At 43.0% G+C, this 23,644-nt stretch overlaps 2 protein-coding genes across 3 annotated transcripts in view; both read left to right on the forward strand.

The window, feature by feature from the left end:
- acsl3a (acyl-CoA synthetase long chain family member 3a) overlaps nucleotides 1-10,751 on the forward strand; it is a 37,529-nt gene extending 26,778 nt beyond the window's left edge. The window contains exons 10-15 of one of the 2 annotated variants that reach the window (XR_014569757.1): nucleotides 2,005-2,079; nucleotides 4,094-4,285; nucleotides 7,314-7,428; nucleotides 8,099-8,256; nucleotides 8,617-10,091; nucleotides 10,129-10,751. Coding sequence is in view for 1 of the 2 variants with exons in the window: in XM_083773481.1 (XP_083629607.1) it covers nucleotides 2,005-2,079; nucleotides 4,094-4,285; nucleotides 7,314-7,428; nucleotides 8,099-8,256; nucleotides 8,617-8,774 (698 nt within the window). In the remaining variant the exon portion in view is untranslated. Of the gene's footprint in view, nucleotides 1-2,004; nucleotides 2,080-4,093; nucleotides 4,286-7,313; nucleotides 7,429-8,098; nucleotides 8,257-8,616 lie in introns of both variants that reach the window. The other variant, XM_083773481.1, reaches the window with a different exon arrangement.
- Nucleotides 10,752-14,713: 3,962 nt separating this feature from the next.
- Nucleotides 14,714-16,718, forward strand: kcne4 (potassium voltage-gated channel, Isk-related family, member 4). The gene is made up of 2 exons (XM_083773384.1): nucleotides 14,714-14,943; nucleotides 15,147-16,718. The coding sequence occupies exon 2, from the start codon at nucleotides 15,182-15,184 to the stop codon at nucleotides 15,797-15,799; it is 618 nt and encodes a 205-aa protein (XP_083629510.1). The 5' UTR covers nucleotides 14,714-14,943; nucleotides 15,147-15,181; the 3' UTR covers nucleotides 15,800-16,718.
- The last annotated feature ends 6,926 nt before the right edge of the window (nucleotides 16,719-23,644 follow it).

Genomic DNA, 23,644 nt, shown 5'->3' on the forward strand with positions numbered 1-23,644 from the left:
CTTCATTTTAACACTTTTAAACCTTTAATTGTCTCCACCAGGCCGAAGGCATGGGGAGAGAGTATGTTTTGCACTCCGTCCGTCCCTGTGTCCGTCCGTGTGTGTGTGTGTGTGTGTGTGTCCGTCCGTCCGTCCGTCCGTGAGCAGCTCATCTCGGCCACTGTTAACCCGGTCGATGACAAATTTTGCACACACACTCCCTGGATGCCAACGATGAACCTCTGCCCCAAACCTTCCAGAACGGCCTGTTATAGCGCCACCAGGAGGCCGCTTTGTGCAAAACAAGTTTTTGCACAGCACACCTACAGATTTTGTCCAAACATCACGCAAATTGGTACACAGTCTCTCTAGAGCCATTCAACCAAACCGGTCTTTCACATTTCTCACACTCCATCCTGATTGGTTAAGATTGGCTTCCAAAGTTCACAGGAGTGCTCAGTTTCAAAAGAATGCTGCAAATCATGAACACATCGCGTGATTTCCGTGAAATTGTGCACCCACATTCCCACTAGGCCGAGGACAAAATGCCACATGAACAATTTCAACTCAACCTCAAGGTGGCGCTATAACTGGCCGAAAAGTGTTTTTAACTCTAACTGCACGGATCTGTGGATAACCTGGTGGAGACCTGTGCCCAGAAGGGCACTTTTTCTAGTTTAATTCTCATTTAACCATTGACAGTGCAGAATTGACCAGAGAAGAGGAGAGGCCTGGTAAGTAGGAAGCAGGGTTTGGGAGGTTAACCTCGCCAGGCTGTAGTGGAAAGCTGTAGCATTGTCATAAGAAAGAATATAGGTGTAAGAATACATCTAAGCAACACATTCATTTAATGGAATACACAAATAATTACAGTCACATCTACTCATGCTCTAATAATGTAATGATGGGACAGTAATAAAGAAGCCTGAGGAAGAGCCTGTGTTGCTCAAAACATGCATTCAAATATATCGTCTCTGTTGGGTGGAAACCACATACGGTATGTCTAAAACGGTTACTTTTCAGGATTCAAATTCAAAATCAGGATTCAAATTCAAAAGTTGTGGATCTGCTACTTTTGATACTATTGTGTGATGTTGTAGTAGGATCAAGTAGGACATTAATTCATGAAGAAACATAAAAAGTCAAGATATGGATAAGATATGGATATGAGAGGTAACGATATCCAGGCTATGTTGAACTTTTGGGCGGGAACCCCTTTTGGAAAAATAGCAGATCTACAAGCTCGTAACACGCCACTAGGTGGCGCGCTATGAGCTTGTAGGTCTGCTATTTTTGAAAAATCGTGAAAATATTTATTTCAGAAAACTGGAGGATTTTTTTTTTTTTTCGAGGTCAGGCCTAAATGGGTTAAGAATGTGACCACAGCAATAATAGACATCACATTGTTTTGTTTCCACTCCCTTTTCATATTGCAAGACAACAAGAAGGTGAAAGCATGAACGGTTGCACTAATAGATGCCGGGACATTTCTCTGTGATGATGTGACACCCTCCACTCATTGTGTTTAGACTCACCCCGTGACGCACTCAGCTGATTTGTGAAATGATGGACATTTTGGGAGCTCTTTCCCAAGCAGTCTGAAGCTGGAAAAACACGGGGCTGTGGACATCCCTTTGGGGATTGGGTTATACCATGGCAAGAGACACGGCCTGGTTGCCTGGCTGGTGATGGATGTTGTGTGCACATATGATATAGTTGCGAACGCAGTGAGCACTAACTATGAGACCCTGCAGATCATGTCTGTGTGTGTGTCTGTCTGTCTGTCTGTCTGTCTGTCCCGCTCTGACACCACCCGCCCGCCACCAGAGGGCGCAGCTGTAGCACACACACACACACACACACACACACACAAACAAACAAACAACCACACACACACACACACGCCAGCTGCGTTCGCTTCCCGCGTTTGCGCGTCTTACTTGTATATATATAGTATATAATAGCTTCTCACTAATCGGCACAGTTTGTGATTGTGTGTGTGTGTGTGTGTGTGTGTTATTCCAGTGTGGGATTACAGCACAGGAAGAGTTGGCGGGCCCCTGGTTTGCAGTGAGATCAAGTTGAAAGACTGGTTGGAGGGTAGGTGACAAACACAGTTCATCACTGTACACACAGTAATACTGTACATCATACACGTGCACTGCACAGCTCACCCACTCTACAGCAGACACCCAGTTTGGTATGCATTAGGCCACGGACCCCCACAGTGTGTACAAATGGAACCAAAAGCGTCTATTTGTACACGGTGAGTTACATCTGCAATAATCAATTTCATCAGCTCAGTGGCCTTGTGTTATAGTGTCTGCCCTGAGACTGGGAGGTCGGGTTTCAATCCCCAGTCGATTATACCAAAGACTCTTATAGGGGATTCACACTATGGTCCCGGGTGCGCACTCGGGACCACTTGGCAGATGTTGTGGTAGTGTGAATGATGCGTACCGTTCCCGGGAGCGGATCGCCCAACCGTCCCCGGGACCGCATGGGGGGAGGGTCTCTGGACCGTTGAAGTGTATACAGATACGGATCGTTCCAATGTGAATGCATGCAGTCGACGAGCCAAGCGTCAACAAAAAAAAACACAGCCTCTGCACGATGCGTAACACCAGCGCATTTCTCAACGCCGCCCTTCTCCTGTTGAATCTGCTTATACGCGCAGCACCGCGCTGATCTTATTCTGCGGACTACACGTGGCTCTTGGGCTTTGCTTGGCACAGTTTCCAAAGTAAAACAAAATAATAATAATGCTAAAGTAGAATCCATAGCAAACTAATACACTGGAGCACAGAACTGACTGACACAGTGAATAGCAGGCAGGCTGACAGTGAAGTAGTATAACGGCAAAAAGCCAAAGAGGCAATGCAATTCAGTGTCTGGATTTATTTGAGACAATGTCGCACAGTTGATGGTCAGTGTCCGTGCGCGCCAGCCATCAAGCACACCGTCATCAGGAGGATTAAAGTGTGTTATGCAAGTGTACCCGGGTGCGCTGTTGAATCTCGGGCAATGTGAATCATGGCCATCGGGGACCAGGCAACCGTATTCGGAAACGGTTCCAATGAAACGGATTCAGTCCGTCTCAGTGTGAATCCCCTATTAAAAATGGGACCCAGTGCCTCCCTGCTTGGCACTCAGCATCACGCATCGGGTTGGGGGTAAGTCCCATACTAGCGTCATGTCCAGGGAGTGTACGTGTACATTAAGCTAACTATAGAGGCAGGAGATAGGCTCCTGCCTGATGAGGCTTACATAATAAAGGATAAATTATGTCTAAGTGACACCAAATATTATCTTTTTTTATCCCACGATTTTGCAACCCATTTTTTCACCCAGTGTCAATTATCTAATGTACTCCTGGGAAAACACAGTCTGCTCATATCCTTGTAAGGACATCACTCCACTCTCCTACACTGTTTGTGCCAGGGACCCTGGCACAAAAGAGAGAGAAGAGAGTAGTAGTTGAAAAAATGTCAAACTTGTTCCAAATATTTTGTATTTTTTATTCTTTTTTTTTCAAACATAGCTGACCTAACAGTACAAACTCGCAACACGTCCTGTTGCAATCTTGCATAAAATAAAATATGGTCAAAGTGGTTTAACTGTGGCCCAGGCCGTAGCGTAACGGTCTGGGCACCGGACTGGTAATCCAGTCGCAGTGTGCCGCGGGTTCGACTCCCGGACCCGACACGGCCTTTACTGCATGTCATCCCCCCATCTCTCTCCCGTTTCCTGTCAGCCTACTGTCTGTCCCTTCAAAAATCAATAAAAGGCGTAAGCCGCAAAAAAATATCTTAAAAAAAAAAAAAAAAAAAAAAAAAAAGTGGTTTAACTGTTCCTCATTTTGCTGGGGGCCCTCTGGAACCCCCTCAAGGACCCCTGGGGGTCCCTCAGACCCGCAATTGAAGTCCACTGTGTTACTTCCTGCGGACTGCATCATAATTTCATCTATTCATCTCATATCCCTCTGTGTCTTATCTTACAGTTCATGGGTCTTATTGTGTTGAAGTCCACATAGCAGTGCTCTATATCCTCAGTCTATTGTAGCACACAACCATGGCCATTCGTTTTTTATTGATTCCACTGTAATCTATTCCAGGTGGTTACCGTAGCACAGACAAGCCCCACCCGAGAGGGGAGATTCTGGTTGGTGGGCCCAACGTAACCATGGGTTACTATAAGAAGGATCTGAAGAACCAGGAGGACTTCATTGTAGACGAGAGTGGCCAGCGGTGGTTCTGCACCGGAGACATAGGAGAGTTCCACAAAGATGGATGTCTACAGATTATTGGTGAGTATGGAGGCATGGAAGGCATGGATGGATGGATGGATGGATGGAGAGCTCTTCACAGGTCCCCCGACAGGACCCCGAGACCCAACAGCGTCCAGATGATCTGTGTTTTACAGTAATCACTCAGACCTGGGTCGGTTCCGGTTCTACTACAGCATCTCAGACCTCAGACCTGAGTGGACTTGAGAAAACCCGTGCTCAGCACTGATCGGTAGAGAAAGCATTAAGTGCTATTTCACTGGCCTGGAATCAGATTACTGCAGAGCAACAGCGCAGCCATGTCAGTTCAGAATACTGCAGAGCAACAGCGCAGCCATGTCAGTTCAGAATACTGCAGAGCAACAGCGCAGCCATGTCAGTTCAGAATACTGCAGAGCAACAGCGCAGCCATGTCAGTTCACAATACTGCAGAGCAACAGCGCAGCCATGTCAATTCAGATTACTGCCGAGCAACAGCGCAGCCATGTCAGTTCAGATTACTGCAGAGCAACAGCGCAGCCATGTCAGTTCAGATTACTGCAGAGCAACAGCGCAGCCATGTCAGTTCAGATTACTGCAGAGCAACAGCGCAGCCATGTCAATTCAGATTACTGCAGAGCAACAGCGCAGCCATGTCAGTTCAGATTACTGCAGAGCAACAGCGCAGCCATGTCAGTTCAGATTACTGCAGAGCAACAGCGCAGCCATGTCAGTTCAGTGAGAGCGGAGATCACACAGACTCAGAGCGCATCCAAATGGAATCAAAGTGCGTACGTGGCGTGTGCGATCATCGAGGTGAAAACATTTAATTGAATGTCATATTGTCGTGTTTACAGCCAGAAACCTTAACCTTAATCTACATCAGACTGGTCAGACTGAAAATGGACCATCCGCTCAGCGTCTCTCCCCCTTTGAAGACAGACACACACATGCATAAATATGCACACATGCGGTTTGCCATGCATAATGGATGTTTATCTTCATTGCCTTTCTTCGTGCCCCAAGGCAAACCAGCTGTCTTACTGCAGCCGCATTTTGCAGCCACGTCTTCCTTTTGAACACACACACACACACACACACACACACACACACACACACACACACAGGCCATCCATTGTCAATGGCATTCAATGTTTGTGTTAACACAATGTTCGTGTTGACACAAACCCTCAAAGCTGGACATAGGAGCACAGTAGCACTCCTCAACAACCATATAAACAACAACAAGCACACTCTCCCAGACAGCCTACTATAGTATTGAAGTAGTAGTGTTGAGTATTGAAGACTGCAGAGAGTAACAACAGCTAGTTTCTTTCAACTCACTTCCAAATTACAAATTAGCAAGATAGCACCCCATAGCATAGCAGCAGACAACATGGGCACAATCAATGAAAATCCATTTAGCAACAATTACAATTAAATTCTCACCTTTGATGTCTTCAAACACGTAGTAATCCATAATCAAGGGCGGACGCTGTTGTGGAGTTGCCCAGTAAAGTCCTCAGGATAAAACTGTTGTAGGCCTACAGTAGGCTAGCTCCTCTAGGCACTGCTGACTTCCTTTCTTTACAAAAACTTTGCAATAGACGTTTGGCATTGTGAGGCTAACATTTAGGATACTCTCAGAGAGGCTTCTCATTTATATTTAATCATAAACAAAGACGCAAGTTTCTGGTGTGTTACAAACAAATCTGCCACATTCTAGAAACAAGCACATGATGACAGGCCTCAGGCAGGCATGACCAATCAATCTATGCAGGTACAGATGGACAAACTAGGCAGTGCCAGTGGCTACAGATCCAAATATGGTAGCCAACTACCATATTTTGCTAAATTGAATGCAGTGATTGAACACACACCATATCACATATCACAATAAAAACACAATAAATACATAAAAACAGACCAATATGGTTCCACAGTCTACTCTAGAGGAGAACCTGACAGAACTACATACTGTAGGGTTGGTTATGACCGCCATGATGTAATTTACTGACTCAGATGTCCTATACATGAATCTATACATATACATTATGTAGCAGTAGCACAGCAGAGCAGGTGGGTACCCACTAGCCCCAGTATGTTCCCTCAGCACTACGCTCATTCTGTAGCTCCGAGATGAGGTCACACCCTGGGCCCCTCCCACCGCGATTCAGAAACGGCGCATGTTTCCACAAGGAACGCTTCTTACCCTTTTCTGCACAATGAATCCAAAAAGTGAAGGGCTAAAAACGTTTTACACTAATTAAAATGTAGCAGTGGCCAAGAAAATCCAAGTTTAAACGGTTACACGAGCGTTACAGCGGTTGTTTAGTCAGCCGCTTCCATGTTTATCAAGGAAGTTGTGCGTGTGAGCGTGCATGTCGAGTGAACTGAAGTCAGTTGGAAATTGACTTCCTGACTTCAACTTCCTTGAAAAACATGCTAAACAACCACTGTAACGCTCGTGTAACCGTTTAAACTTGGATTTTCTTGGCCGCTGCTAAGTTTGAATTAGTGTAAAACTTTTTTAGCCCTTCACTTTTTGGATTCATTGTGCAGAAAAGGGTAAGAAGCGTTCCTTGTGGAAACATGCGCCGTTTCTGAACCGCGGTGGGAGGGGCCCAGGGTGTGACCTCATCTCGGAGCTACAGAATGAGCGTAGGGAGAGGGCACATATGGGGCTAGTGGGTACCCCAACACTAACACACATTATGGCTTGTACTGGAGCATCTTGGGGCTCTCAGCAGCAGCCTCATGCTGTCATTACAAGGTGAGCACCTTGTACTGGAGCGTTTTGGGGCTCTCAGCAGCAGCCTCATGCTGTCATTACAAGGTGAGCACATATAAATTTGCGACACCGCATGTTCGCTTGGACATACAGCTTCGGACACTGTCTATAGATGGCATCAGGAAGGTGGTGATATGTCCCAAATATTTAATCTCACTGAACACATCAAGGGCAGTGCCACACAGGTTATTCATCAAGGATTTTATTCAAATTTTAAATATTTTCTGTATAATCGATCAAATCGATTAGTTGAACTGTGGATGAAATGTTTGTGTGCAGACCGTAAGAAGGACCTGGTGAAGCTCCAGGCAGGAGAGTATGTCTCCCTGGGGAAGGTGGAGGCCATGCTCAAGAACTGTTCTCTGATAGACAACATCTGTGCCTACGCCAACAGGTACACACACACACACACACACACACACACACACACACACACACACACACACACACTGTACACACGTATTATATTTACAAAGTCGAAAAGCAACATATCGGGCAGAGATACCTCAGATACCGGGTAGGATATAAAAGATACATATTGCTACTTTGAATTATTTAATTTAATTTAACTACCTGTAATCTCTGTGCATGGCAGGATTTCCTAGCCTGGTTAATAAACCAGACTAATATCGCACGGACCGCGGGATATTAGTCTGGGGAGGCTCAGCTTGGATTTCATTTCCAGGGGGGGCGGGTTGAAACATTTTCTCTTTGACGCAATTGGTCAGAGCTACTGTCAGTCAAAAGTCTCAAGCATTGAAAGTCACTGTACCAAAGCCCGTCCATATTTCATACTGTGTCCCGATTGGCCGCCCCATTTCTCTGGTGTAGGAAATGGGCGTACAATTGAGCCTCTCCAGACCGTAATCCGCCGGCAGGCAATTTATTTTTGCCAACGGCTGATTCGGTCTGGTTTATTAACCAGGCTAAGGATTTCCTGCCTGATAGATGTGTGGTTTCAGACTGACTGAATAAAATAAAGTATGCACACATGTAATGCGTTTTGTTACCAAGTTGTTAATTGTGACATTTCTTGCTGTCTTCCTTTGCTTTTTGCTTGGCAGTGACGAGACGTACGTGATTAGCTTTGTGGTGCCCAATCAGAAGCAGCTGCTGGTGCTGGCGGCGCAGCATGGTATCCGGGGCTCGTGGGAGGAGCTGTGCAGCAACGTCGCCATGGAGGAGCTGGCGCTCAAGGTCATCACCGAGGCTGCCGTGACAGGTGAGGAGAGGGGCTAACAAACTAATGATAGCATTAGCTAACTGAAGTAAAAATGGCCCTACAAAAAAAATCAATAACCAACTGAAACTGTATAGTGTTCATAAAAGTAACTAAAACACACAGACAAAGACTAGTTTTAGTCTTTGTCTGTATCTAATATAGATCTAGGGCGCCATACTATTTTGAAAAACATTTTAAAATAGTTCAACTAGCCGATCTACATCGAGACATTGTGAGCTATTTGAACTATTTTAAAAGGTTTTTTTAAATAGTAAAAAATGGCTAATTAGTTTAGGGATAAGGGTTAAGGGGTGGCGCAAAATATAGCCCTTAATATAGTTTCCCTTCTCCCACTTGCAGCCCAACTGGAGCGGTTTGAGTTCCCACGCAAGATCCGTCTCAGTCCAGAGCCGTGGACCCCCGAGACTGGCCTAGTGACCGACGCCTTCAAACTCAGGCGCAAGGAGCTGAAAACGCACTACCAGGACGACATCGAGAGAATGTACGGTGGCAAGTAGCTATAATGAAGACCTCGGCGGCATTATTCAACGTCCAAACACAGACCATCACTTGCTTGTCCCCATGTCTTCTCCGTGACTTTTGTACCATATCCCAGGAAGCCATCCTACCAACCCCCAAACAAAAACTAGACAAAAGCCACAATTACTTGAATCTTTGGTAACTCTTTGTTCTCCAGAGACCATAAATAAAGATGGAAAGGGCAAATGAGATACAGATGCCAGAAAATAGAGGCCATGTTACAATGTTTCCCTCTACTGTGTATGATGTACTAACCTTAAGCCTGATTTAGTTCCACGCCAGTGTTGCATACCAAAAATAACAGATCTACAAGCCCACAACACATCATGTCATGATGCAATGTGACTTCTTGTGATTTTGCAAATTATTACAGTATTTCTGGTGAGCGACACTGGTGTGTGACAAAGTATAAATCAAGCACCTCAAAAACCGCTTTTACTTGAAATTCTAATCAACACATCACTTTGCCTTGAGGAGCAGTGCGAAGAGCTTTGTGTTGAGACAAAGCATTTATGAGAGCCCTCCATGCTGCCTCCCTTTTCCCCGTCCTTTCCGGGGAGGACTTGTGTCGTTGTCACATAATATATGAGTTATGAAACAGCAGGTTTTGGTGGGCGGTTGTCTGTTGAACTCCAAGGAGAAACTCAGGGTGGAGTAAACATGGCTGTGGGATTGTTTTTTCAGCTCGGATTCAGATGCTAAATCAACAAAAGACTCTAAGCTAGTTATGTCGATGATTTCCATAAATCTGTTACTGGATGATTTGCTTAATTGTTCTTCAATACTTTACGGTTTCAAATTACTGTCCTCTCCCTAAGATTACTTTTCATTTATTTCTCATTTCCTAGCGACTCGTTGTGTTTCCCGCAGGTCAGGAAGCCATTAGCCCTCATGTTTCTATTCACAGTTCACTTGTTTTCAGTCCTGTTGAGTGGTTTATTTTGTTTCCCTCCCGCTGCCAGCTGGGACAGTGCGTCCCTCAGCACATTTATAGCAGGCAGTCATTAGAGGGCAAATTATAAATGTCGTTAGTGAACATGTACTATAACAAGTCTAGTAAAGGTAAAGGTCATTGGTTTAAAATTGCACCCAGTCTAAATGTGTACACAAAAAAGAAGAAAAGTGGTCCATTGTATTTCACCACAGTGATAATACATGCTTTTACTCCTACAGACCATGATTGTGCACTAAAAGAAAAGCACAGCCTGTCCCGTTGCTCATACCACTCAAATGTCTAATGTAATCATCGCCAAGCTTTGTTATGAACAATGTGCAATATAAAAATACTACACCTTGTCCAAATAGGGTGTTTGATTACAGATAGAAAGAAAGGCACCAAAAAAGAAACTCGCTTAACGCACTTGGGTGTGTTGAGGGAAATATCTGCACATTTCTAGAACATTGGCCTCTGGTTCGTGGCCAACATTTATCTTCCCGGTTCGCCCTCCTGGCTGAGTAGCCGAGCACATCTGCACATGTGTGATGGAGTACATGTGCTCAACAGCACTCAGAATCTCAGCATCAGCATTCCCACAATGTGACACCTGTTGCCTTTTCTCCTGTTTCTGAGTGGCTTCGGTCTCTAGACTCTAACCACTTCTGAGATGTTCCAAATATTACTGCACAAAGATTAATGATAACGTTTTCTTGACTGTGTGTTATACTGTTATACAAACATAACACGCCTGTCCAATTCCTGATTTCATTTTGTCGTGATTCTTTTCCTTGACTGTAAATACTTAAATGTAATGTGGAGCAGTGATCGCTGGAGAAAGCTAAATGTATAGTCTCTATTTTGAATCTATTTAAGCTTTGTTGTCATAGCCCAGTTCTGGAGCTCCTTTCCCTCTTTATGTGAGGAGATCGGCCTTGATACACAAGTGCATCCAACAATATTTATTTGTAATTTGCCTTGGATCAAATGAAATCAATGAATAAAGATTGTGTTTGGTCTACGTGGGCTTTCCTGTGTCGTTTGAATGAAACTCCATTGTGGTCATTTGTTCCCATATAACCACTTAAGGTACGTGAGTAACCTCGCAAAGTATGTTACTGTCATGGTATCCGTAGCCGAGTCCCCCATTCAGGCGCTGACATTACTGTTGAGCTGCTACAGAGAGCACATTCGGGAATGTCAGTAATTTCCATTTGAGTTTCATGCAATACCTTCCGTCAACCAGTAATGGTCCTACCGGACCATATCTAAAAGCAGAGAGACAACCTCCAACCACCACAGTTGTGTTCATTATATATATTGTACTGTGTAAGTGTGTATACTGATACTCTACCATACTTTTTGGTTAAATTGTTTTACTGACTAGAAAATGTTAAGCACTGAAAAAGCACAGAAAAATTACATGCCCAAAATAGGTATGCCAGTGTTTAAAATATAATACCAGTAAGACGCCCTGAGGGTATTGTGGGTATGGGGTATGGAATTGATTCCGTAATGGCCATATCTGCTCTGCTTTTCTCCTTGTACATACTGCCATTGGGGGAACTCATTACCAATCACGGAGTCAATTTTCATTTCTATGCTGATGATACCCAACTATATCTCTCTGTGGCTCCTAATGATCCCTGTGCTTTAGACCCGCTGTTGACCTGTCTGTCTAGCATCAAATGTTGGATGAGTGAGAACTTTCTCAAGCTAAATGAGAATAAGACAGAAGTTCTCATAATCGGTTCTAGTGAGCAGAAAGAATCAATAATAAGCAGACTTGGCAACCTGACTGTAGGAAGTAGCAGTACAGTAAAGAACCTGGGGGTTATTATTGATTCTGAATTGAATTTTAATTCACACATTAATCATGTTACCAAGATTGCCTTTTTTCACCTTAGAAATATTGCACGAATCAGAGCCTATTTGTCCTTGGACGATGCAAAAACGCTAATCCACGCCTTTGTTTTTTCTCGGCTTGATTACTGCAATGCACTTTTTTCAGGACTGCCTAAGAAAACAACTGACAGATTACAACTTGTCCAAAATGCAGCAGCCAGAGTTTTAACTAGAACTAAGATGAGAGAACATATTACTCCAGTTTTGGCATCACTGCACTGGCTTCCGGTTGTTTTTAGGATTGATTTTAAAATTATTTTACTTGTCTATAAAGCTCTCAATGGTCTCGCACCTTCCTACCTACATGACTGCCTGCCTAAATATGTCCCAAACCGCCCCCTAAGGTCTTCCACTGCTGGCCTGCTCGCTTTGCCTAAAAAAATGGCAACTAAAAAATACGGGGAAGCAGCTTTTTGCTTCTACGGGCCGTCGGCATGGAACAAGCTCCCACTGTACCTTCGTCAGGCAGCCTCTGTAGACATTTTTAAAGCTCAGCTCAAGACCCACTTCTACAACATTGCTTTTAATTGATCTTTTTTTTTTTTTTGTTATTCATGTCCTCACTGTATTGCATTACTGCTTGTTTTTTTAATGTCGTTGCCTTGCTTTTCTTTTATTCTCCATTGTTCTGTAAAGCACTTTGAGCTGCATTTCATGTCATGAAAGGTGCTATACAAATAAAGTTTTATTATTATTATTATATATAGAGCGTGTCTTGAGTGTACAGGGTTTGATGAGGTCAGATCAACACATGGAATGTCAGAACAGGAAGGACGGGTGCTGGGGAAGGATCAACATATGGAATCATGTCAGAACAGGTCAGGTCAGATGATCCATATATGGAGATCTGAGGGTTTGAGGTCAGATGTAGAGTTTCTGGTCGGATCCATATATGCAGATCTATGTGATGATCCAGTCTTCTCCACAAAAAAAGAAAAAGAAAAGAAAAACGGCATAATTTCATTCTGAATGAGTCATCACATTACCATAAATTACACTGCTAGATTGTGTAAAGAGTGGAGGACATACAACTAAATACTGATATATTCAGTGTGACATTTGAGCAAGATGATCTAGGAATGGCTGCCATATAACAACACAACTTGTTTGAATTGTCCATCATTGATAGATAAAATGGGTCTTATCTGTGTTTACAAACTAATGTTGTGTTTAATTCAACTGTTTTTAATTCAACATGCAGCTGCTGTGTTATCAGTCTAGTTTGGCGTTGGACTAATGGGAGCACCAACACTGGTCTTGTCATCTGACATGGCGGACATGAAACATCTCCAGCCAATGAACCTTATATCAACAAATCTGACGTGATCTGCAGTATTTAGCCTGGAACAAATACTGTGAAGAGGAGTTCAGCTTCGGGTTCTTTTTGGAATCAACAATTGATTATTCTAAATTATTTTGATGTAAATATATTCTGAACCATGTAGCACATTCTCTATGTAAATTTACTTTATACCTACTAAAATAATTGTTAAACCTTAAGCTCTCTCCGAACTTATTTCATCCTGCCTCCAAATCATTTTTTAAGGTATGTTTCTATTTTTGGTACAGTGATTGTCATTTAAAGGGCTACTCACTCATTTTTAAGGTAAATACAGCACAGTATTTAATTGGTCTCCCGGCTGGGTTATTGAAGTTATAGATTTACAATGTTTTCTAAATTATACAGTCCTTGCTTTCATTATAAAAGATGGATCCTATTTAAATGTATCCATCAATCATATCATAGTGAATTTTCTCCATATGTAGTATACAAGTAAGAATCACTTTTTTTGCAATTACCATACCATACCATACATCATTGTATTTTGTACAGAAACATTGTGATTTGACAGTATTTGAGAAGAACCAAAAAGTGTGGTCTCTGGGTCAGGTTTAAACACACATCCAGAAAAATCTGAAAACCATTTAAATATATCACACCAAAATGTATACAGTTTTGGGCATGTCCAGAAGAGATGGGTCAGGGTACCTTCTGCCATTCCACATCGATCACATAGTGGGGAGGTAGTTGGGAATATCCTATGTAATTTTCCGTTATTCTTTCCCCACCTAATTTTGACCCAAATTCACTGGTTCTTCAGATCCCTAAAAGTTGGTTCGGAACTGGACCAAAACATTATTTTTTCTTGCCTTGAAGTGGGAACCAAAGTGGGCGTGTCAGTCAGGTTGGAAGATGCAGATGTAATATAAACCATCATAAAAAATAAAGAACAGAACCAGTTCTAGAACCAATGTTCTTTTGGTGGAAAGGGGGCCAAAGTGGGGTCCGGGGATTGATTGATTGATTGATTGAAGTATTTATTAACAGTTTGCAGAATTACGGTACATTTCAAGCACAACAAAAACTGTTAACTGTGAGTGGACCCTCAGGGTTCCCTGAGAGGATTCCAAATGGACCCTTACAGGTCTATAACTGTGAGAGTTAAGGCGTCTATGAAATTAAAAAGTTTGAGAACTTCACTATATAGACTAGAGCATCACTGAGAAAGATGTTAATCTTCCCAACAAACTGTTGAGTGAACGAATTAACTCAGCCTTGAGTAACATTCAATCAGCAGTGATGACCGCCTGGCTGCCGTCTAATCCAATTCAACATTCACCAATAATTAGGATTGTTTAGACTCAGATTCACAGTCATGATGACCTGGTGATGCCTGGTGTAAATGGGAGGAGCTGGAGTAAGTCTGTTGGGATGGAGATGGGATGGGACCACCCTAAAAAAGTTCACTGCAACTCAATTAACATTATTTATTTATTTAGCTTGAACATGAAGTCATCCCTCCCAAAACAAGAAATCTGATAAAAATAAAATCTCATATACAAACCCTGAGCTGCATATAGGCTACTATTATATGTGTTGAGAATCATACGAATAGCAGAGATTACAATCTCCTTTGTTTTTCAGAGATGCTCAGATCAGTCTGAGAGTTAATTGTCTATTAAACCATTAAGATTTATATAATATATATAGTTTAGATTTTCACTACAACAGTACAGTAATACTAGACAAGCACAGCTTCAACAAATAGGAGATACAACAGTATAGCTATTGAATGTTTTCATGTGTGAGTCTGCATGCTACTCTGCTCTCTGTATAAGTTCACAAGGCAGCTCCTCAGCTCTGAGCCAAACTTTTGGCTGGGCCACTGGGCGCCTCTCACGTGACTTAATGACATCCCGGGGTCCCAACATAAATGCTCACGTCCATCCTCCAGCTTGCCAAACTGCAGAGGCGCACATAACAGAGACAACACAGGCTCATATGCACCCGAGCTATACTTTTATTGGTGAGTTGGCATTTTCATTCAATGCAAAGGCAATATATGTGTCTGGTTATTGTTTCTTATTAATTCATGTTGGTATAAAATATTCTTTATTTGCTTACACACATAAGCTTCTTGCGTTTCTAAATTTGTTGAACTGTGTGCGTAATCCCGTGCGTAAAGTGCGCATCCTCATGCATAGCCTGTATTTTCTCCCACGTCTGCAGACAACTTCTGACGCCGCCATCGTAGGCTGCAGGGAATGGAACAACCACCACACAACTCCACGGCACCGGAGGTTCAGTTTCTCGAGACGTCAAACGTGGCGCAGAGTAGTACGGACAGGACGAGCACTGGCAACGCGTACCTGTACATTCTAATAGTCTTGTCCTTCTATGGAGTCTTTCTGTTCGGCATCATGCTGGGCTACGTTCGCTCCAAGCGGCGAGAGAAGAGGAGGTCGAACGTGTTCACGGCCCTGGTGCACGAGGAGGAAGGGCGAGAGTGGGGCTTGTTCCCGAAGAAGCACAGCATCACTGGGTTCATGCCCGTCATCCCGGCGGTACTGCGAGCCGTGCAGGTGTCCCTGCCTCATGGACTTTATGATGTCAGGGTCCCGCTGTCTCCGCTGTCCCCTCTGGCCTGCGCGCTCTGCGCGGAACAGAGCAGCCCCAGCAGTGTCAGCTCGCTGTGCTCCAGCCCGGACGTGCGCTTCGCTATCGAGGAGGAGTCGGACAGTGGGACGATGGAGCCTGGCTCCGAAGACACCGCCACCCCCCCTCGCGACAAGGGATCATCATCAAGTCCGGAGAACAGCGACGACTCGGCCGGAGACGGTACCCATCGCCACCACTTGACCAAAAATAGAGCTCGTACTTAGCTTGGATACAGGAAGAGTTGGCCCTTTCCTTGAGAAGTCTGCGCACCTCAATGTAAAATTGGCTAGTAGTCTGATGCTTTGGAAAATGGTCCATTCAAATTATTGTTTAGAATGACTGGCTCTGGCTGGTTTTGTAGAAATGTGTAGCAATTGTTGAAATATTATACCTTAACATGCTTAATGTTAAGCATGTAAAAAAATAAAGAAAGAAAAAATATAGACAATTTTACATTGAGGTGCCAGACTCATGCACTCACCAAAGAGTATGAAAGGTATAGAGGACTTTACAACCGGACTCAATGAAATAGAACTTTACTACTGCTCTTGAGCGCTTCTGTGCAATAGAATCCTGCGTTATTAAATTTAACTAGTGATATAAATGGAACCAAATGATCCCCGTACGGTACATTTGGTTCCACAGTGGAACAAAATTAAACTTCCTGCACTCTCAGAGTTACAGAGGGGTCAATAGGGTCAATTTGGGGCCCTGTATTCTACTTAACAGTGATGATTTTACTAGCTCGATCATGAGTAAAATGTACCTGGGACACACTTGAAAGATCTGTAAGGCTTGTTTTGTTTTGTCTGTATAACTAAATCGTATTTGTTGTAACTATGATCTACACACTGGCACTGTTAAATAGGCCTAAGAGCATTCATAGTTATACTTGATGAAAGTAACACACTGTAGCGTGTAGCCTACATATTCATTTGTTATTTTCACTTTGTGAGGCTTAATTTAAAACAAAATGTCTGCTGTGTGGAGAATAAAAGAGAATACATTTTGTACAAGTCTTTACTCTTTTGAGGGGCGCCATACATCTTTTTGTCCTTAACTCTCCTTAACACATTTGCCATTGACAATGAAAGGAGAATTTACGTCATATGTGGACGAGCAAATCGGCCTTTCACAGTGCTGTGCAACTGCTTTAATTCAGCTCGGGGCTTATATATAATATATAGGCCTAGACAATCTTGCATGATCATGGTGGAAAGATGAGTTTAAAAAAAAACGTTTATCATGGTTAAAAGATAATAGTAAAACATAAGTTGACAAATTAATTCAAGAAGAAGTAGGCCTATATTCATTTTTTTATTTGATGATGTACGACGACAAGAGCGCCCCTCACTTCACACGGGTGTGATTTCTTTCTTTTTTGATGTGATGTTTAATTTAACCGCTAGATGGCAGTGTTGTAATAACGCAAGCCTAGTTGTTACTGAAGAGGATGGAGAGAAGAGAACGGACATAATATTATATTCTCTATACTATATTATCATCGTGCTAGTTTTAGAGGGTGCACGCCTATTTAAAATCATGGACATATAGGCCTACTTGAAATCATTGATTGATTTACTACATTTCAAACAAGCACAACTCAATACAAAAACTGTTAATGTGGACGACACCTGCATGATAAAGCATTACACTTGTTTACAACAGGGTCCACCATTTTCAATTCATCAGAACATTTAGAGAAGTACAAATATACACTTATAAGAAAAACTGGAAAATCATCATAAAGGAAGTAAACAGAGAGACAAAAAATACTATAATGGTAAAAGGGGGTATAGTAGTCATCAACCCTAAGCCATTCCAGCCTGTCAAAATGGGCAGCGGTGAGGTGGGTTCTGGGAGTGAGGCCAAGTAGTATAGCCTTGCAGTTTGTTTCAGTTAAACAAGACATAGGCTATACATGGCTATTATAGGCCTACTAACCACTGCTAAAAGAAGCCCTAAGGGTCCTCTCCTGGTCTGCACCTGAATTAACAGAGCCCTATTTTGGGCATGTATAGGCGACAGCCCACCTCCCCTAGCTCTGGTCCATAGAGCTAGGCCTATGGATCAGAGCTAACCTTCCCCCCATGCAGCTGTTGCACTTTATTGACTGTAAATAAACAAACAGCAAGGGACAGTTTCAGGGCTGTTTAATGTTCATATAATTAGTCCATAATATCCTCTCTCTCTCTCGCACGCTCTCTCTCATATACAAATGATACATCACATCTAGAAACAAATGTGGAAAAACAAAGCTTTGTTAACTCTCACATACTGCTATAGTACACGTTCCTAGATTTAAATACCACAAACGCACACACGCGCGTGCGCACACACACACACACACACACACACACACACACACACACACACACACACACACACACACACACACACACACACACACACACACACACACACACACACACACACACACACACACACACACAGCATAACTGCACATCACCCAAGTCTCAAAACTCAGTCTTATATGTGCGCACGTATGGGTGTGACGTGTGTGTGTGTGTGTGTGTGCGTGCGTGTGTGAGGGAGAGAGACAGATCAGCGTTACAAACAACTGCAGGTCCTGCAAGGAACAGCAACTGAAGAAAACATGGACAGTCCATCATGATCTCAGAGAGAGAGAGAGAGAGAGAGTTAGGAGACAGAGGAGAGACAAGCAGAGACAGAGACAGAAAGAGACAGAAGCAGAGTGGGTGGATATGTCTGAGGCAGGATGTTTGTTTTTAAGCTCCTCCAAGTGAGATAGTGGTCTCTGAATCCTGCCTCAAACATGCACATCTCTTTCTTCTCTCTCTCTCATTTTCTTTCTCGCAGTTTCTGTTTTTCTCTGTATTTCCTACATCTGTTGTTGGGCTGCATGTTCATATTATGTCCATCGGCATATCTTCTAAAATGCAACCAGCATGTCATTTGGTCATATCTTGTGATCTCATTCATATAGCTAATTAATCCATCATCACAAAATGAATCCAATCACATTTGAGTAATTCAATAATTGGTTTATCATAACATTTCTAATGTTTGCTATTTACAACTTCACCAAAATGTTAATGCCTATATTTGTTCCATAATGTAGTATAATGTAACAATAGGTTTTTATTATGTGACTTCTGGATAAACACAATTATTTTCAAGATGAAGAATTGCAAGATTCATATAGGCCTACATAATTGTGATAAGCTGCAGTACGACGTTGTACTTTCACCATTATTTTTATATAAAAAATAATCCTATAAATAAAACATGCAGATTAATCTAATGATCAAAAGAATAATTGACAGATGAATCATCAGTTGCAGCCGTATGTGATATTTTAATTGTGATATGTAGAGCACTGGTTCGTTGAAATGCACACGCAGTAGGTCTACTACCAAAAGCTTTTTTAATAACCAGTGTCAACGAAACATATGTTACTGCGATTATGTGTTCATTCATAGATACATCAACATCGGAAATAAAGCAGACAAGAAGGACAAACAAGAGGCTCTGTTCTGATACAGACATGTAACAGGAACCTCTGGTCTTTGCCTCCAGTACAGTATGTACACCTGTCAACGGACAAAAGACAGCATGGAGGATTGAATATTTATGCACTTGCACATGCAATTGTCCGGGAGTTAGACGTCTGTTCTGTGGAGATAGCGGATGACTATTCCTTCCTTCAAATAAGCAGCCTGTTTCACCCTTTCACCTAATGAGTGTTACTATGGAGACCCAAGCTGAAGTGAACACTGCAGTTAATTTGTATGTGTGTTGCCGGGGGCAGAGACCACTGTGCTACAAGTCAGGGAAGAGGAGACGCAGTGTGGAACAAGTACTTATAGCCTACTTTACTTAAAAGTACCAATACCACAATATAGAATACAAATTCTGTGTTACAAATAAAAGGCCTGTATTCACAATGTTTTACTTGAATAAAACGTATAAAAGTACAAAAGTATTGGCATCAAAAAAAGACTCATATACCAAAGCAAAAGTAGTAACATTTGTCACAATTGGTCAGCTTTTTGAGAATACAGCTGATCTACAAGCTCACCACGCATGCTGAGCTTGTAGATCCAATTAAGTATAAAGTATAAAATATGGATTAATCGGTCAATGTATGTTTTGTAATAATGCATCTAAATCTACAAAGTAACTACTAAAGATGTAAAATAATTGTAGTGGAATCAAAAGTACACATTTGCCTCTGAGACGGAGTCGAGTATAGAAGCATTAAGTATAAATGGAAATTCTGCAGTAAAGGTTGAGTAAATGCATGTTGTTCTGTTCCCACCACTGAGGAGAAGCTACTGGATATACACAGAGGAATAGAATTACCATGAGAACCATAATTAGTTTACATGCTAAGTTTTGTGAACCACAGTGAATCAATCTGGATAATCAGTCTCCTACTGCATGGTGATTTGCTTACAGAGTGAAAACTTTTTTTTTAAAATGTTTGTCCTTGCAAATGCATCACCGGACCTAGCCTTGTCATGATTCTGCAACTTCTCCGTAACCTCCTTGAGTGTCCCAGAAGGGGGCTCATGCTTGGTGCAGTAGGTACTGGACCATGGCATGACGGCTTGTGACCGGCTTGGTGTCGATGTTGGCACGCCAGCACAGGAAGGCATCTGTCTTAATCGGGTAGTTATTCATCAGCGGATAATTTCGCTCTGGGACGTAGACGACATCACCAGGGGCCCCTCCCGCGTCGCTGAAGGAGGACCTCGCCACCTGTTGCCAGGGCGCCCTGGCCTTGCACCTCCATTGGCCATGCCGCTTCTTCACGCAGGTTTGCGTGGAGCAGTTTTTGTGACGGTTGCAGAAGTTGGTGAGGACGGCGAGGTCATCTGCAAGGTCAGGGTTGAACGGTTTGCGGCAGGGTTGTTCCAGATTGCGTGGCAACTGCAGGGGTGGGTTGGCGAGCTCTGAGAGTTTTGCGGGTTCCTGCAGCATGGCATGGAGCTGCTCGTGTGTCCTGCAAACATTCATTTCAATGTCTCCAATGAGTCATACTTGAAAAAGACCAATACCGGTCAAAACGTTGTATGTCCTGCCTGCTGTGATTGTGAATAAATACTTGGAGCATTACAAAAGTGAGTTGCGAGCCTTTGCTTTTCTCCAATGAGTCAAGTATCACACAAAAGTAATCAAACCCCAAATCTTCTATTTTCCAAAAATCAAATAAAAAGGCAATGCTGCATTGCTCAAAAAGGGGCACCCAACCTTCATATAATGTCAGAAGGCCACAGCAGATTCCCCTTCGTCCAAAATCTCTGAATTGATCCAGAGCTACAGTAAACCCTCAGCAAATCAAATCAATTGCAGAGTGAATCGCAAAAGTAGAGTGCTTTGCCAGGCTACCTTTATAACACAGCTTTGTCCAAAACATAGTTTGTGCTCTCAAATGTTATGAAAGGAGATATGGGTCAGAAAGACTTTGACTTACTAACAGCGGTGGTGGTATCAGCTACGGCCAACAGGGAATGAACATGACATCAATCACTACGGCCAACAGCATTGTGAATGATGACAATCACCTTGGCACTGTGTGTGTGTGTGTGTGTGTGTGTGTGTGTGTGTGTACACACACGCAGGTGCGGCTATGTGGAGGAGAAGGTGCCATGTGCACCCTTACCTCTGCGTGTTGAACTCAGTATTATGTAGCTGTGTGTGCCAGTTTATGACGACTTTGTATCGCCCTCTCATCAGAACAGCCCCTCCTTTATTGGCCCCCTTTATATCTATAAATACTCTCGGTGAGTCATCAACCACTGTACTGCTGCTTCTCTTCTCTCTCTCTCGCACACGCACACGCGCACGCACACGCACACGCACACACACACACACACACACACACACACACACACACACACAAAGTATATTTTGAATGATATTGATTGATTGATTGATTGAAATATTTATTAACAGTTTGTAGAATTTACAGTACATTTTAAGCACAAACTCAATACAAAGACTGTTAACTGTGAGTGGACGACCCAATTAAGCATTACACTTGTTTACAACAGGGTCCACATTGTTCAATTCATCAAAACATTTAGAGACATACAAATAGACACTTCTATGTAGCTAAAGAACAGAACAGGAATTCATCATATAGGAAGCAAAAAGGGAAAAGATACATATACAGTGAGGGGAAATGGGGCGGGGGGGGGGGGATTCAGATTTTACAGAGGCCAGTTTCGAATTGCAGCCATCCGTAGGTGCCCTTTGAGAGCGGTTTTGAAGGAGTCAAGGGATTCACATGTCTTAATGACTGTTGGTAGGGCGTTCCACATTTTGGTGGCATAGGAGCGAAAATAATTTAGTCCCTAGTTTGTGCCGAATCTGGGTTGTACATGGTTTGTTGCACTCCCTCTGGTGTTGTGGGTGTGGACTTCATTTACATTAAGGAAGTATTTAGACAGGTACATGGGTATCTTGGTGGTGTATCGAATCTTGTGGACCAGACCCATTGCAAGATGCTGTACTCTGTCGTCGACCCTAAGCCATCCCAGCCTGTCAAAGTGGGCAGGGGTGAGGTGGGTTCGGGGGGTGAGGCCAAGTAGGAGCCTGACCAGTTTGTTTTGGGAGGTCTGGAGCCTTGTTTTAAGGGCCTTTGAGGTGCTGTGGTACCAAGAGGTGGATGCATAGTCAAAGAAACCTTGTACGAGGGCTCCTGTTAAGGTCTTCAAGGTGTTTTTGCTGACCAGTGAGGAGATCCTGTAAAGGAATCTTGTTCTTTGATTGACTTTTTTGATTACGTTGGTGGCCATTTTATCAACGGAAAGATTGGCCTCCAGGATGGAACCTAGGTAGGTAATTTGATCTTTTCGTGTGATAATATTGTCACCCACTCTAACCAAGAGCCATCTGCCTTGCTGAGATTACTATTTGATCCGAAGAGGATGGATTCAGTTTTTCCCAGGTGTAAGGATAGTTTGTTATCAGCGAGCCAGGTGCAGATTCTACCGAGTTCAGAGCTGAGGGTCTTTTCAACCTGAAGTTTGTTCCTGTCCGAGAACAGCAGTGCTGAGTCATCTGCGAACAGGAACAAGTTGCAGTCACAAGCTGAAGTCATGTCGTTAACATATATTAGGAACACCACTAGTTTAGTAGTTTAGTAGTTTAGTAGTTTTACACTTCTAATCATAACTACAAGAACCATTTGAACCATACAAAACGTGCCGCAAACGATCTACATTAATTGTGAGGATGTAGATTGTTGTTTTCAACAAATCTGAAGTGAGGGGCATTCTTATCATCATACACATACATCAGCCAATCAAATCATCACATTCCATGCTACAAACACACCAACACAAAAAAAGCTGTGCATAGCAAAAAGGAATGGACCAAATAGCCTAGAGCCCGGTTAGGTTAAAGGTATATTCAGTGATTTCACTCAAAAAACCTTAGGTTTCGTTTTTGGCTGTGGGACCCAGCCTTTCGTCCAATCAGAATAGAGAGTCAAAAACGAAACCTAAGGTTTTTTGACCCCCAGGGGTTAACTGGGGACAGGGAGTAACTCCTATATGGTCAGCACACTCTATAGTAGGGAGGATTATTACAACAAAACAAAAAAATAAGTGATATTTGAATTAAGTGAAATCACTGAATATACCTTTAATGACACATATGGGTTTAAACCTAGACCCCGGTTAGGTTAATGACATATGGGTTTAAACCTAGACCCCGGTTAGGTTAATGACACATATGGGTTTAAACCTAGACCCGTTAGGTTAATGACACATAATTATGGGTTTAAGTGGTTAAGCAACACATCTGAGTAGTTCTTCCACCACCGATTATCTCCCTCACCACTGCTTCTCAACTGGTTACAGGCGGTGCATGCCCCTGAAGGAGCGACAGGTGATGATGAATAGGTCAGAGGTATAGCGTCAAAGGCAGGTCTGTGAAGGCTGGGGCGGACACAGTGAGATGGATGAGAGGGCTAATGCAGCCCAGCCCCAGAGATCCTGCTGTGGACCTTGACTATGTTCTGTGGACAGCAGTCTCCAGGGCGTGCTGAGAACAATGTGGTGAATAATGGCACA

Source organism: Protomyctophum parallelum, assembly GCF_964188405.1.
Source record: "Protomyctophum parallelum genome assembly, chromosome: 9".
NCBI classification, from domain to species: Eukaryota; Metazoa; Chordata; class Actinopteri; order Myctophiformes; family Myctophidae; genus Protomyctophum; species Protomyctophum parallelum.